Source organism: Brassica rapa, chromosome A07 (assembly GCF_000309985.2).
Source record: "Brassica rapa cultivar Chiifu-401-42 chromosome A07, CAAS_Brap_v3.01, whole genome shotgun sequence".
Taxonomy (NCBI): Eukaryota; Viridiplantae; Streptophyta; class Magnoliopsida; order Brassicales; family Brassicaceae; genus Brassica; species Brassica rapa.
The window spans coordinates 17650626-17664375 of record NC_024801.2 but is presented as its reverse complement, the minus strand read 5'-3'; the positions used below and the strand labels follow the sequence as shown (position 1 = coordinate 17664375).

Genomic DNA, 13750 nt, shown 5'->3' with positions numbered 1-13750 from the left:
CGAAATAACCAGATTTAACTGAAAATAATTAAATTTGTTCAAAGACTTTTTTAATTCAGCTAAATTGGAATCTAGCCAAAAAAATAGAAAACATCGGTTCAAGTTCAGCGTTTGAAAATTAACCGAACCAACCTAACAGTTTTAACCGAAATTGCAGCTACCATTCAAATCTATTTAAAATGCAAAGGGATAATTAATGCAGACTTTAAATAATGATCGAAACGCTGTCGTTTTAGAGGCTCCATATCTTAAAAAAAAAAAGTGTTACTTTCTTGTTGATGACTAACGGAGACGAAACACAAATTAGGGTTTCACAATTTGCCCCTCAAGTCGCCGAGCTAGTTGATTACCGCCGCCGTCTCTTCCTCCTCCTCCCCAAAGTTAGCTCCTTTCCTCTTGGGTTTCTACGATTCGCGTTCTCTTTGATCTCCTCTGTACACTGAGAATCGAGCTGTTGGTTCTTTAAAGTTTGACGAGATTCTTTCTTTCAGGATATGATAAAATCAATCGAATTCTAGTTGTATCCTGTAATGGCGCACTGAATCAAACTCCCATCACTTGGTTCGTCACTAATTGCTGCTCTTTTCGATCTTTCCCCAAAAAAAAAGGATTCAATTTTTTTCGAAATCGTGACGCATGTTTGTTTCAGGTTTGTGACATGCTTACTGTTGATAGGCTGTTCTTGTTCCCGAGCTTGACAAATCATCCTTCTGGGCTCATCGTCCTAGGTATTGTTGTAATCATGCTTATAATTTACATCGTTTCGTTTGTCTTGTCTCTGCTTAGAATTCCCAATTTTGATGATTTTTTTTTGTTTTAGTTAGATCTTGTGAGCTGCCACCAACTGGTAGTCCGCTCCTTCTTGCATGAACCTTATCTGAGAGAAGAGAAGGTCAAAGATGGGAGCTCTTGCTCAGTTTGTTTCCTGGATACCCGAGGACGACCTCCTTCTAAAAAACGCCATAGAGGTTAAAACTTTTGTTAATGTTGTGGTGCTTCTGGAGATATTTCTGTTTTTTTTTCTCCATTTAGCTTGTTTGGTCTTCTAGCAATGAAGCGAATCATCTCCGTAAACTGATTTTGCAGGCTGGTGCATCTCTGGAATCGCTTGCTAAAGGCGCTGTGCAATTTTCTAGAAGATTCTCTATCAGAGAGCTGCAAGATCGATGGCATTCACTCCTATATGATCCAGTCGTTTCTGCAGAGGCAGCTCTGCGGATGGCTGAGCTTGAACGTACCAACCCAAATTTTCCTACAAAGTTTACCAGAACCGGATCAAAAGAAAACAAAAGTTCATCTAAGAAGAGGAGGGCTGAACAGCTCAGAAGCACTTATCATTCCTTACGCAAGAAGTTCCGCACCGAGTCGTTCAATTCCTTGGATCTAGGCTTTCTCGTTCCATCAAATGACAGCCATTTCATGGATAATGGTGATGGAGCACATCTTGGTCTTGAAGACTCTCACATGGACATTATCCACAACGCGTTCCCTGATATCTTGGCTGATGGCGGTTGCGTGACAAATCATGTTGTGCCGGAAGATAACTTACAGGGAAACATCTCCTACGTAGGAGGAGAGAATCTCACGTTCACTGAACAGGCAGGTCCTTCCGTATGTGATTCGGTTCATCAAGGCTCCAAACAGAAACTAGAGATTTCTGCTCATGAGCCGAAAACCACAATGGCTAGCACTGATTGTTTCCTGGCACAGCTTTCAACTTCTCTCTTTGAAGACGAGGAGCCGTTCATGGAAGTAGATGGCAAAGAAGTTGACAAGTCGTATTATGATGGTCTTAGCTCACTGTTGGTGAGCCCGGCCAATGTGAAAAATAGCGGGCCTTTGCCTATTAACAACACTGAACAAGCTCTTCCCGTAGGTGCGGTTCCGAATGGCCATCATGCGATGATCCCTGAGCTATATGGTACAAGTGCAGTGAGTTCAATGGAGTGCAAACCTGTGTCTGACTTATCTTCGTTTGATCCTCATCCTGAGGTTGTTAATGGTGTTATCTGCTGTCTATTAAACCAAGAGGATCCTGATATCCCGTGTAATGACGACATTCTTCTGTCCAACACCTCCCACCCAATGTCGGTTTCTTCGTTAGCCCGGCGGAACTTTAAAGATATAAGCAGTCCAATGACTTCATCTGTTAGAGATCTCTCTGCCGCTAGGGAAAGAAGTGAGGGACATACACAAAAGAAGGTACCAGGACGTTTGCAAGGGTCTTCTTCTCAAGGAAAGCCAGAGATAGGTCAACCAAGTCAATCTACCAAATTCAGGGCATTGACAAGTCCTCCTGAGACACATAATAAGGTTGGTCCTGCACAGGCATCATGCTCAAATACTCTTCTTTCTGATGGTGCAAAAGATGGAAACAAAGAGATGGTCAGTGGAAAACGTATCGTCGGATTTGATGAACATGGAAGCTATTCCGAGAAGGAGATTGGAAACTGTAAAGAGGACGAAGGTGTAGTACTACCGGTAAATGAAGTGCCACAAGCAAAAGATGATGATGATGATGTTGACTTGATTGAGATTTTAGAGCGTGAGCTGGAGATCACAACTCATACAGAAGCAGACGAGGAGGTTTTTGAGAGTGACGAGGACTTGCCCAATTATTCTGACATTGAGGCTATGGTAAACTCTCGACTTTCACCCTTAATTCTTGAGCCTTTATGGCTACTCTATGATACATTTACGACCTAAACAATAACCGCTGTTTTGATTGCAGATACTTGACATGGACTTGGATCCCGATGACCAAGATAATTTTGATCTCGAAGGTAATTGAGCATCCCTTCTCATTCAGAAGAAGTCTTGTTACTTTTGTCTTTTCCAACAAGAGACCTTACAATAGGTTAAAGGCTTATTTGTAATCCTCTAAAACATTTTTTTCAAATGCAGTCTCCAAGTATCAGAGCCAAGAAATGAAAAGAACAATTATGAGACTTGAACAGGCTGCGTATTCATATATGCAGAGAGCCATTGCTTCCCGTGGTGCGTTCGCTGTTTTATATGGTAGATATTCAAAACACTACATCAAGAAGCCTGAGGTATTATTATGATCCCTATTCATTTGGTTGTCGTTTAAGTATGTATGATTTAAGCTTCTTAATAGTTATTGCATCACTTGTTAACATCACGTCTTCTTTGCACAGGTCTTGGTGGGTAGATCAACAGAAGATCTCTCGGTGGACATTGACTTGGGTAGAGAAAAGCGTGGCAGCAAAATATCTCGACGCCAGGTTTGTCAAATATAGTAGATGCTTCTGTTTTATGTTTGGCCAGATTGTATGATAAAGGACAAAACACTGAAACTTAACAACCATGTGTTTGTGTGTGTGGGCAGGCGATCATACGGTTGGGTGATGACGGATCGTTTCATATGAAAAACCTGGGGAAGTATGCAATCTCAGTGAATGAGAAGGAAGTAGATCCTGGACAGAGTTTAATCCTCAAATCTGATTGTCTGCTTGAGGTTTGATCCTCTATTTTACCTTTTGATCATATTACATTAAATAATAACCGCACTCCCATGTCCTTTATTAATGAACTTGAATGTTGCGCTAGATACGGGGAATGCCTTTCATATTCGAGACAAACCAAAGTCGCATGAAAGAGTACTTGAAGAGAACAGGGAAAGGGAATTGAGACCAGAAACGAGAGCGAGTGTTCTTTGTGTATTGGCTTGTGAAGAAGTTGAATGATAGTCTCTCTCTTGTAGTCTTGTTTAATGTTACCTTAACCTCACAGGAGCATGTTTTGTAGATCTTTTATTACATGTTTAGTTCTGCAACATGCATAGTTGACCCAGTTTTTTTTTAGTCGTTAGCCATAAGATGAAAATACAACTCTGATTGCAACTGAGCTTGTTGTGCTTCACCGAAGAATGAGTGTTGTTGTTTTTGACTTGTGAAGTTGATACAGAAAAGAAAAAACAACGTAGAGACCAACGGAGCTCCGGTAATAGATAAACGCAAAGCAAACTAAACCTGTTTATAGCTTGGGTCCCCTCTTCTACCCATAGACAGTTGGTTTAAAGTTATGTCTTGTAATTAACCAACATATATGTCCATTCCACTTTTCCGCTTTACCAAAAAGGAAAGTTCATTACTTAGTTTGTTTTCATCAAATCTTGCCTTTCATGGATTCGGCAATACCTTCTATTTATAGTATCTCAAGTGGGTCCTTCACTTCTTCAACTCTCTCTTTTCTCTTTCACTACTTTCTTCTTATTATTATATCTCTTTGTCCTCTCTCCCAAATCAGCAAATCTCTTCAACAAAGAAAAGAGAAAGAAAGAATAATGGCGAGAGAGAAGATCCATATCAAGAGGATAGAGAAGCAGACCAACCGACAAGCGACGTATTCGAAAAGAAGAAATTGTTTGTTCAAGAGAGCTTACGGTTTTGTGTAATGCTATAGGGTTTCTATTATCATGTTCACTGGCGCATAGTCGATTGTCCTCTAACAACTGATGGTAAAGTAGACTACATAGAAAAACATAAACAATTATATATCAATGGTGTCGAGCAAACACAAGACAATACTGTTATACATTATATAACACTAAATTATAAACAAAATATTTAATATGTTTCTCATATAAACCAAATATAGACAATTAATAAAATGAAATAACTTCGGTGCATGGATCAAATTCTAATTATATTTTAGAACTTAAATTTAGTTAGTTAATAAAGACAACATTAAAATAGTGATAACTTACGGTTTAGATACTCAATAACAGATTCTTAGTGGTGCGTTACTCTTAGAGTCTTATGTGGACTATGCAATAGGTGGTTGGGCATAGTCGATTGTACTCATATTTTATCACAAAATCAACTATCTTTAGTTCATATTATTTCACATCTAGCTGGAGAACTGGCTAAGCTTTTGGTTCAGAATGTTACATGAATTCAAGAGAGGAGGACTCAATACCTTTTATGGAGACACTGACACAGTCTCCAACTATAATCTGTACCTTTTCATGATTCTTCAAGTTGAATTATTGTCTCCATTGTGGCTTATCCCAAAGTCTATAATTTATATACTTTAAAATGAGCAAACTCTATAAAACACTCATCAAGGCCTTAACAATACCATTTTGTAGTTTGGTTATGCAATCTGCGAACACTTTTAGCTCTGTTTCCGTTGTATTGTTCATTTAGTTTAAATTTTTTGATCTAAACTTAAAAAATTAAGAAAAGAAGAGGGGAAACAAGAGGCCAAGACATTGATTGTTCAGAACCAACGAGTAAGCCCTGAAACGAAAAAACAAAAAACCCTAGCGGAACTCAACAAGGATAAGATCAAGAAGCAAAAGAAATAGAAATAGAAAACTCAACCCTATAATGCAAAGCTCTCTCCCTCAGACAGAATAGTTACATGAAACAGAGGTTGTTGTTGTTGTTGTTATTGTTGTTGATGAAGCAGAGTCAGTAGAAAAGCAAGACAACGGAGAAGACGACAAAGAAGTTGGGCTTTCTCTTCCCACCACAACGACATCACAACAATCCAGATTCTCCAAGCTCAAGCATTCGTTCTTGGCTTCCTCGAACATGAAGTCTATGTCGTTATCCTCAAAACCCATCATCTCGTTGAAAAGTTCAGGATACTCTATGGGATTCTCATTCGAGAGGTTTTGATCTGTCAAGAACGGAGCAAACCCTGAATCCATCATACAGAAGTTCCAAGCCAACTCATTGCTGTCTGAAGAACGTTCCATCTCCATAATGCCTGAAGCATCTACGCCGCAAGTGACCGCCTCCACTTCTTGTTTCTGCTCTGTTGTCTCTTCCCTCGCTTCTTGATGTTCTTCTTCCACGTGCTCTTTCACTTCTTCCTTGGCTTCTTGTTTGGCTTCAGCAAGAACAGCCTCTTGATGAGTGGCTTGCTCCACACGGAACGGGAAAACGCCTTTTTTCTTTAAACGGTCGATGTAATTACTAATGTCGAAATTGGTAACAGCGTTTGCACCTCTATATTCAATCGCAGCCATATCATAAGCTTCAGCAGCTTCCTCCTGCGTATCTGCAACCAATATCAAGTTTGTTAGCACATACACGCAACATAGTTATATTTTCATGTTAGTTAGACCATACGACTAAAGATCATAGGGACAGTTTTGGCCACTGTAGACGCAACACAGTTACATTTTCATGTAACTTTAGGCCATACTACTAAAGATGATAGGGACAGTTTCTCGCAACTTGTTATTGCACATGCTTGCTAACTACTAACCAGATAAAGCCCCGACATGTGTTAAAGAAATGTTTTTTTTTATTTTTTTTTTGTCTGTTTCTTGTAATGATACCCTAATAAAGACAAAACAAAAATCTAGAGAATTGAGTGACGTGTTTGTGGGGACAACTAGGGTTAGACTATTTGTGTGATGCATAGGCGTGTACGAGACCATTTCTCACGCTCTAAACACTAAATAGAGTCCACATTTCTTGCTAATTAGTTTTTTTTTTGCTTCTTGCTAATTAATTGTTTTATTAATAATACACGAACTTACGATTATTAGTATTTAATAATTAGAAAACACCTACCCTAGTGTCAACTCTAAGCTCTAATAACTATCACTATTAAGTACCAACTTTAGTGTAACTTCCATAATAATCTAGACAATTTAAAGTAGAAGTTAGAAGATAATAGTATTCTTATCTTTTAAAAATACAAAATAATGAAGGCCAGATTTTGTTCCCAGGACAAGATGAAAGATATGGTAGACACTAGAGAGAGAGAGGGAGGAGAGAGAAAAAAGAGAGAGAGAGGGAGGGAGGAAAGATCAAAAACGCACGTGAGGGCTCGTGACTCCTACTCAGAACAGTCTCAGCACTTACTAAACCATGTTAATAAACCACCAAACAAAAAATGAAAAAGTAGACCAGATCTACCTCGGGTTTGATCCTAGCCTACTGAACTATTTTGTCCCTTTTATGGAGTGAGGTGTTAGCACGTGACTGCGCCTTTACACTTGTAACATTACATTTATTCTATACATTACTGATTTCATTTGTTTGTAATTATGCTCCTGGCTCCCCTCTCCTTCTTTCTATTTTAAATAAAATAAGAATAATATGTGCCCCTTTGTTATAAAATACTGCCTATAATTTTGGAAAACAGAATCCAAATTACTCCAAAAAAACTCTTGAATTTGAATACAAAATTAAAAATTCTTATATTTTTCAAAAATATGTAGTTAGAGAGTAGTTTGAAGAAGTTTAGATCCCTTGATAATCAAAGGATACCCCGATCTAAACAATTAAGAAAACGGCATTACTACTTTTTAGTAAAAAATTGTAAATATTCATTGTGCAGTGTTCTGTATTTTCTATTCAGAGTATTGGATCCACAACAAAATGCAGAATTAAAAAGGTAATTATGCAGGGATCAGATAATTAAAGATAGCTGGGAAAGAAGAAAAGGTTGATTTGATTAAAGATAATCAATTAGAGTCAAGTGAGGGGACATGATGTCAAAACTCTCGTCTCACGTGAGTGTGTGTATCATTCAAAGCCCATTGCCTCGCCATTATGTTATCTAGTTGAGTAATATTTGACTAACTAAACAAATAAATATTTCCTTAAATCGCTAGATTAATTCAAACATTATCACACTCTATTATTGAATGAAAGACCATACTAATTTTTACTCTTTATACCCAGTAGTGTGAAAATATCCGATTGTGTTTGTAATTTTTACAAAAAAAATTATTAATATAAAAATATATTATCAAGAGTAACTATTTATAAAAGAAAAATAAAGAGTAAAAGAGGTACTGTACGTACTATAGGTGCCGAGGTATAAGTACTTGTTTCCGAAAACTCTTCCAATCCGAGCCTCCCATCTTCCGTTATGGTGATGCCTGTTTTTATTTGCATTTTATAAGTTTATTGTTTTCAAAATTTTGTTATTAAATGTTGAATGCATAAAACAAGCATTTTGTGAAAAAAAGAAGAAGTTATAACTATCTCTTTATATACTAAACATATTGCATAAAAATTTACAGTTAATCATTATTAGTCTTATGTTTCAAAAAGATACATTTTTTGTATTTTCAAATACATATTTTATCAACTAATAAAGATTAATTGCAAATTTCAAAAATTTAATTGCATTTACTGAATTTTTATTGGTTTAAAATTATTGCAAAAATATAATCACAAAAATATGCATTTATTGCATGTTTTATTAATATGTGTGAAAATTTAATATCTAGAAAGAAAGAGAGAATAAAGTATGATAATATTCTAAAAGCAAATCTTCAGGAAAATAAAGTCCAGCTTTTTTTAAAAAAAAAATCCCAAAAAATCATATTTCCTATTATTTTATTTTTCTTAATCACCGATTAATTACTGTTTAAAAAATGAGGAAAAGAAAAACTAGTTTCTGAATTTAGTGTAAGAAAAAAAAAAGAGAACCTGGCGACGCCGCGATATTTAGAGACGCCTCTGGAGAAACCACTGCTCTGGCGGCGGAGAGAAGCCAAATACTCTTCTTTTGTGCCTCTCTGCATTTCATCCAACTCCTTTGTGTACGTCTCAACCTGTTCCATCATTTTTTTAATTAACACAAGAAAACACAAACACATGCATCAATCAATCAAATTATTTTTATTACCGGAAAATTCAAGATGGTGTCGGGACCCCAGTACTTGAGAGCAGCTAGATCGTACGTATGTGCAGCTGCTTCCTCGCTGTCATATGCTCCTGCAATCACGCGTCAGAGCAGTTGAGATTCATTAGTTCATCCTCTTGACCAAATCCACTCTCTTTTATTTAAAAAAAAAATAAAGTATTCGAAATTTACCCAGATAAACTGATGAATCCAATAGTGAAGCAGTTGAGATCAAACAGACAGAACAAAAAAACAAATCAATCAGTTGACAGGAAGGCCAGATCTTTATTACAAAATCAAGATGGGTTTTGTTTTGTAAGATTAAGAACCTTGTTTGCCTTTCTTGTTCTGAATCGAATTCCAAGAGCTTTTATCCCATAGATGAGCCTCAAATCTCCCAGTCCATCTATGTCTGTATATAAAACATGCAATCCAAATGCAGTTTAGAAAAAAAATAAAAAAAATCCAATCATTTAGTTTTTTTTTTTTAAAACAAACCTGGTGACTCCTCTGTAGATAGAGCTGCGTCTGGCAGAGGCAGGACTGGTCGGGTTCTGTGGTTTTACATCACAAGGGGGAGATGATTTCTTAGCCCTTTTGGCTCGTTTAGGCCTTGGAGTCTCTGGTTGGTTCGGAAGGATACAAGATGAAGAAGTAGAGGATGATGTAGAAGAAGATGTACAAGTGGTTAAGGGTCTCTTCATTAAATTCTGAGAAAAAAGCTATTGTTTGAAGAGTATAGAGTTTGAAGGGGGAAGTGGTTTAGCAAAAAGAGGAGAGGAGAAAGGGGAAGTTTAAATAATAAAACCCTCGAGAGTTAAAAGGGCTTTTAGTTTTAATTAACAAAGAGTTCAAACACACAAATAGTTGTAAGACCGAACACTTGGCCTTCTGTTGCAGCCATGCTACCAATAGCTGCACTCTCCACCCTGTCCTTATTTTGTATTTTTGATTTTTGTACGTTTTTCTGTTTCCATACATTAATTTCTTTGTACGTTTTATGTTTGTCAATTATTGAATATATATTTTTAATTCAGTTTTGGGTGAAAGAATCTGGAATGCAAAATATCTTAATTTGGTTTTGTTGAGATTCTATTTTTGAATTTGAAGAATCTAAGAGAGGTAGACTTTTTTTTGTTTCATAAAAGAAAAATGGTAAGAAATAAACATAATTTTTATTTATGAATATGAAAGCTGAATAGTTTTTTACTTTTTCGCATTCTAGATCTTTTTTCAACCATTTCCATTTTAAAAATTTCTATTATATAGGAAAAAATAGAAATGATGTTTTTGCACTAATATATTACTCTATGATGTTAGGAGTTTTCAAGGCTCCTAAAACAAATGTTGTAGTATAGAAGATTGTCGAACCAGTTCTGAGGGATATCAAAGCACTGAGAATGCAAGTACTCACTTAATCTAAGTGCAACCAATGATTTAGATGGGTTTTAAGCTATGACTAAAACTAAAAAGCAATAACAGAATGATACTTTCTTAACTAAGGGAAAAGAGAACTCATGGGCATAGGGATTAGACCTTGGGTGATCAAGTATCGAACTAAAGATGGCAAAAGATCAATCAAACTATCAACCTTAAGCCTAGACACAATTCTAAGCAAGCTCTATGTCTAGATGAATGCTCATTTGCTAACATATCTCAAACATCAAATGTCTTTGGTTGAATAATATGAAAGCAATCATTAATAACAAGTCTATTAGCTATCTTAGCATCTTTAACAACAAATGTCTTTGGCAAAGTATACTAAAAGCCTAGGAGAGTTGTCTCGGGCATTTCATCGAACACCTTTCGGGTGAGAAATGCCTAAGGATCAACTTTTGAGTGGCCAACTCAGAAGATGCATTATGATTACTCTACTAGCAAGGAAATATGAATGATCTACACTAAAACATCCTAGCTCTAACCTAATCACCCTTAATCTCCCTAACCCATGAATTCAAAAGGTGATTACTCACTAATCTCCATGATTCCTCTTAAACCCATATTGGATTTTAGATTAACCATGTAGAGAAATAGAAAAGAAATCAACAAGAACACAAGATGAAAGCAATGAAATCTGAATCAAAAGAGGTTTTTTACTAGTTCTTCTCTAGAAAAGAGATTATCTTCCTCCAATGGCTTACAAAGTACTTAACTTAGGTCTAGAAAGTGTAAAACATCAAAACAAATGACCAAAAGGTCCCTGAAAAATCATAAGTTTCGTCCAAGCAAAACACGCGGAGGGACTTCGTGGTGTAGCTCCGAGACGTAGCTCTGGGTTGGGAGCTACCTTATGGTGTCGCTCTGGAAGGTCCCTCCAGGCCTATGTTTTGGCCTCCAAAATGATTAAAAGGCGAGTGACGTAGGGGTGTAGCTCTGGAAGGTCGCTCTGGGTTGGGAGCTACCTTATGGTGTCGCTCTGGAAGGTCACTCTGCGATACTCGACCAGGATGGATATGCCTCTAGTAAATTGATCATAACTCCTTCATTACATCTCCAAATGACTTGAAACCACTTCCATTAGAAAGCTAACTCAATTTTCTGTGTCTCCACAAAATCTTAGCAACAGAAGATTTCTCTAAAGGCTCCATCTATGCTCATCTTTCACCCCCTTTTGGATCATAATGCTCCCAAACATCTCAAATCACTCCATGGCACACTCCAGCACCTAATAAGGACAATGAATGCAAAATGCAACCTAGACATGGCTAAATCCTAATCTATATGATAAAAATGCTCATGGATGAATGGATAAAACAATGTAAATATGCAAGATATCAACTCCCCCAAACTTGTTCTTTTACTTGTCCACAAGTGAACTTTCTAGAACTCATAGGGAGAGAGGTTGAAGGTGGGAGCACATAGCCAAAAGAAACACAACTAGCACACTCTCTTATTACACTCTAGCTTCTCTAGGCCTATCTTAACTCTTTTTGTTCTTACACTCATCATCAAGCATCCACACATTCAAATCAACCAACTCTCACATTCATTAAGCACAAAACATCAGGTGAATTCTTGCAAATGGTCAGTTGGTCCAAGTCATTTGGTTGGGTAAGGGAAGGCTTTTATTCAAGTGATTCAAGAGGTTCAAAACATATGATCTTTAAGGTGGTTTACTCTCGAAACAAGTAGCCTTGACATTGCACATAATATATCTAAGAAAGGGATCAACTCATGCATACAATGCTCAATCTCCATTGTTCTACCTTTTTCCCAAACAAACAACTACACAATCATTTCCCAATGTCAAACCCAACTCACATCTCTCACCAAAAGATCCTAAGAACATCAACTCTTTCTCTTTGAAATCTACAAGGGATTTTTCACAACCTCAAAACATTTCTTAGCTCTTAACAACTTTGCTAGCCCCCTTTTCTTTTCTTTTTTTTTTTTTCGTTTTTCTTTTTCCTTTATTTTTTATTTTTATTTATTTTTTTTTTTTAGGCTGGGGGCCAAGACTTTTCAAAACTTGAGCTAGAGGCTTCTCTACTTATCCCAATAAAACAATTTACTTAAGCACAAAGAGTCTATTCTTTTCCTTTTCATTCCTCCCAAATCATAATCACAACACTCACCCCCCACCTATAGCTATACAATAGAGTGCCCAATCTAGCAAGAATGAAGATCAAGCATTGTCGTTCCCGATACTCTCAACATTATGCACATGTAAGACTTTCCGAAAAAGGCCTCACTCATCAAACAATGAAAGCTTAAAAGGAGGAAAAGGTTTTGGGAGTGGTCTACCACTAGAGTTTGTCAAAAAAGATCGGCATAAAAGATGTGACAACTCAAGTGTGTATAGCCATGACTCAGTACACAAGGGACCATGAGCAAGAAACATTAAGTTCGTTCAGTTCAAATAAGATTGTAGTTGGCTTCAAAGACTGAGTTTCATCAATCAACAAGTTTCAGGAAGAGTTTTCAAGGCTCGAAACATACAAGTCTTTTTGAGAGGTGCAAAAGCTACTCAGGTGCAACGTAGTGTTCTTTACAAGGCATTTAAAATCATTGCTCCCAATGCAAGTGAATGCAACCTATATGCTCTAGACTCTCCTAGAAATGCAAATGATGCAAACTAAATGATTGTTTTTTTTTTTTTTTTTTTTAATATGCAAATAGGTATGCAATGCATGACTCAATGAAACAACATCAAAGCAAACATGATCAAATACTTGGTACCTCCCCCAAACTTGAGTTACACAGTCTCTGTGTTGTCAAGTAGAGAGAGATACCGAAAAGAAGACTAATATGCAAAAAATGAAATGGTATATACAAGGGAGTGTGGTGGTTTACCTTCTATAGGGAATGAGTAGAGGGAGATGCTCCCTCCTCGTCGTCCTCAGGTGGTAACTCTTCAAGATTCTCATCAGCAGGAGTGGCCATCTCTTCAATGTAGAAGGCTTGCCCGAACACAGTTGGTTTCCTCATTTTCTCCTTAATGTCAAAGTGGAGGATGTTCTCTTTACCCAAATGGAGATCAATCGTGCCTTCCTTCACATTAACAATAGCTCCTGCTGTAGCTAAGAATGGCCTTCCTAGAATCAATGGGTCTTGAGCCTCCTCACCCATCTCAAGCACCACAAAATCTGTAGGTATCTCATACCTTCCAATCTTCACAGGGAGGTCCTCTAAGATGCCCACAGGGTACTTCACTGAACGATCAGCTAACACCAAAGAGAGTCTACACTTCTTGTACTGAGTGAATCCAAGCTTCTTTGCAACAGACAAAGGCATCAAGCTGACACTAGCTCCCAAATCGCAGAGACTTTTCTCAAATACCATAGGTCCAAGAGCACAAGGTAGTGTGAAGCTTCCTGGATCCTCTAATTTCTCTGGAACATCAAGCCTCTGGATGATGGCATTGCACTCATGGGTAAGAGTCATCATGCCGTCCATCTCCTTCTTCTTTGCAGCTACAACATCTTTCAGGAAATTGTTGTATTGAGGAATCAACATGAAAGCATCGATGATGGGCATTGCAACCTGAGCTTCACTCATTTGCTTCTCAAACAGAGCCTTGTACTTCTCTAGCAGCTGCTTCTTGAATCTACCAGGGAATGGAAGTTTGGGTTCATAGGGAGGAGGAACAAAAGAACTTTCACTTGCTGGAGTTACAACTTCACCA

General features: G+C 37.3%; 2 protein-coding genes across 6 annotated transcripts; one reads left to right on the top strand and one right to left on the bottom strand.

Annotated features, from left to right (window-relative positions):
- Nucleotides 1-222: 222 nt before the first annotated feature.
- LOC103829973 lies at nucleotides 223-3867 on the top strand. Of its 5 annotated transcripts, none has more exons than XM_009105667.3 (10): nucleotides 223-380; nucleotides 492-561; nucleotides 650-728; nucleotides 825-968; nucleotides 1087-2637; nucleotides 2732-2783; nucleotides 2905-3053; nucleotides 3159-3245; nucleotides 3350-3478; nucleotides 3571-3867. In XM_009105667.3, the coding sequence occupies exons 4-10, from the start codon at nucleotides 900-902 to the stop codon at nucleotides 3649-3651; spliced, it is 2118 nt and encodes a 705-aa protein (XP_009103915.1). In that variant the 5' UTR covers nucleotides 223-380; nucleotides 492-561; nucleotides 650-728; nucleotides 825-899; the 3' UTR covers nucleotides 3652-3867. The 5 variants fall into 5 exon arrangements, with proteins under 5 accessions (XP_009103915.1, XP_009103914.1, XP_033131976.1 ...); XM_009105666.3 differs by having other exon boundaries at nucleotides 821-968; XM_033276085.1 differs by having other exon boundaries at nucleotides 650-736; nucleotides 848-968.
- A 1251-nt stretch (nucleotides 3868-5118) lies between these two features.
- LOC103829972 (ethylene-responsive transcription factor WRI1) lies at nucleotides 5119-9532 on the bottom strand. The gene is made up of 7 exons (XM_009105665.3): nucleotides 9124-9532; nucleotides 8955-9037; nucleotides 8818-8826; nucleotides 8629-8717; nucleotides 8430-8554; nucleotides 7797-7873; nucleotides 5119-6033 (listed from the first exon to the last, which is right to left on the bottom strand). Exons 1-7 carry the CDS (start codon nucleotides 9327-9329, stop codon nucleotides 5372-5374), a joined length of 1251 nt encoding a protein of 416 aa, XP_009103913.1. The 5' UTR covers nucleotides 9330-9532; the 3' UTR covers nucleotides 5119-5371.
- Nucleotides 9533-13750: the final 4218 nt, after the last annotated feature.

What these genes read in the sequence shown, in the direction of transcription:
- LOC103829973 (XM_009105667.3), top strand. Translation starts at nt 900, where the DNA reads ATGGGAGCTCTTGCTCAGTTTGTTTCCTGGATACCCGAGGACGACCTC. An exon ending in TTCTAAAAAACGCCATAGAG is followed by an intron (nt 969 to 1,086) that starts GTTAAAACTTTT and finishes CTGATTTTGCAG; the next exon opens with GCTGGTGCATCTCTGGAATC. An exon ending in AGATAATTTTGATCTCGAAG is followed by an intron (nt 2,784 to 2,904) that starts GTAATTGAGCAT and finishes TTTCAAATGCAG; the next exon opens with TCTCCAAGTATCAGAGCCAA.
- LOC103829972 (XM_009105665.3), bottom strand. Translation starts at nt 9,329, where the DNA reads ATGAAGAGACCCTTAACCACTTGTACATCTTCTTCTACATCATCCTCT. An exon ending in ATCTACAGAGGAGTCACCAG is followed by an intron (nt 9,038 to 9,123) that starts GTTTGTTTTAAA and finishes TTTTATATACAG; the next exon opens with ACATAGATGGACTGGGAGAT. An exon ending in ACACCATCTTGAATTTTCCG is followed by an intron (nt 8,555 to 8,628) that starts GTAATAAAAATA and finishes ATGATGGAACAG; the next exon opens with GTTGAGACGTACACAAAGGA.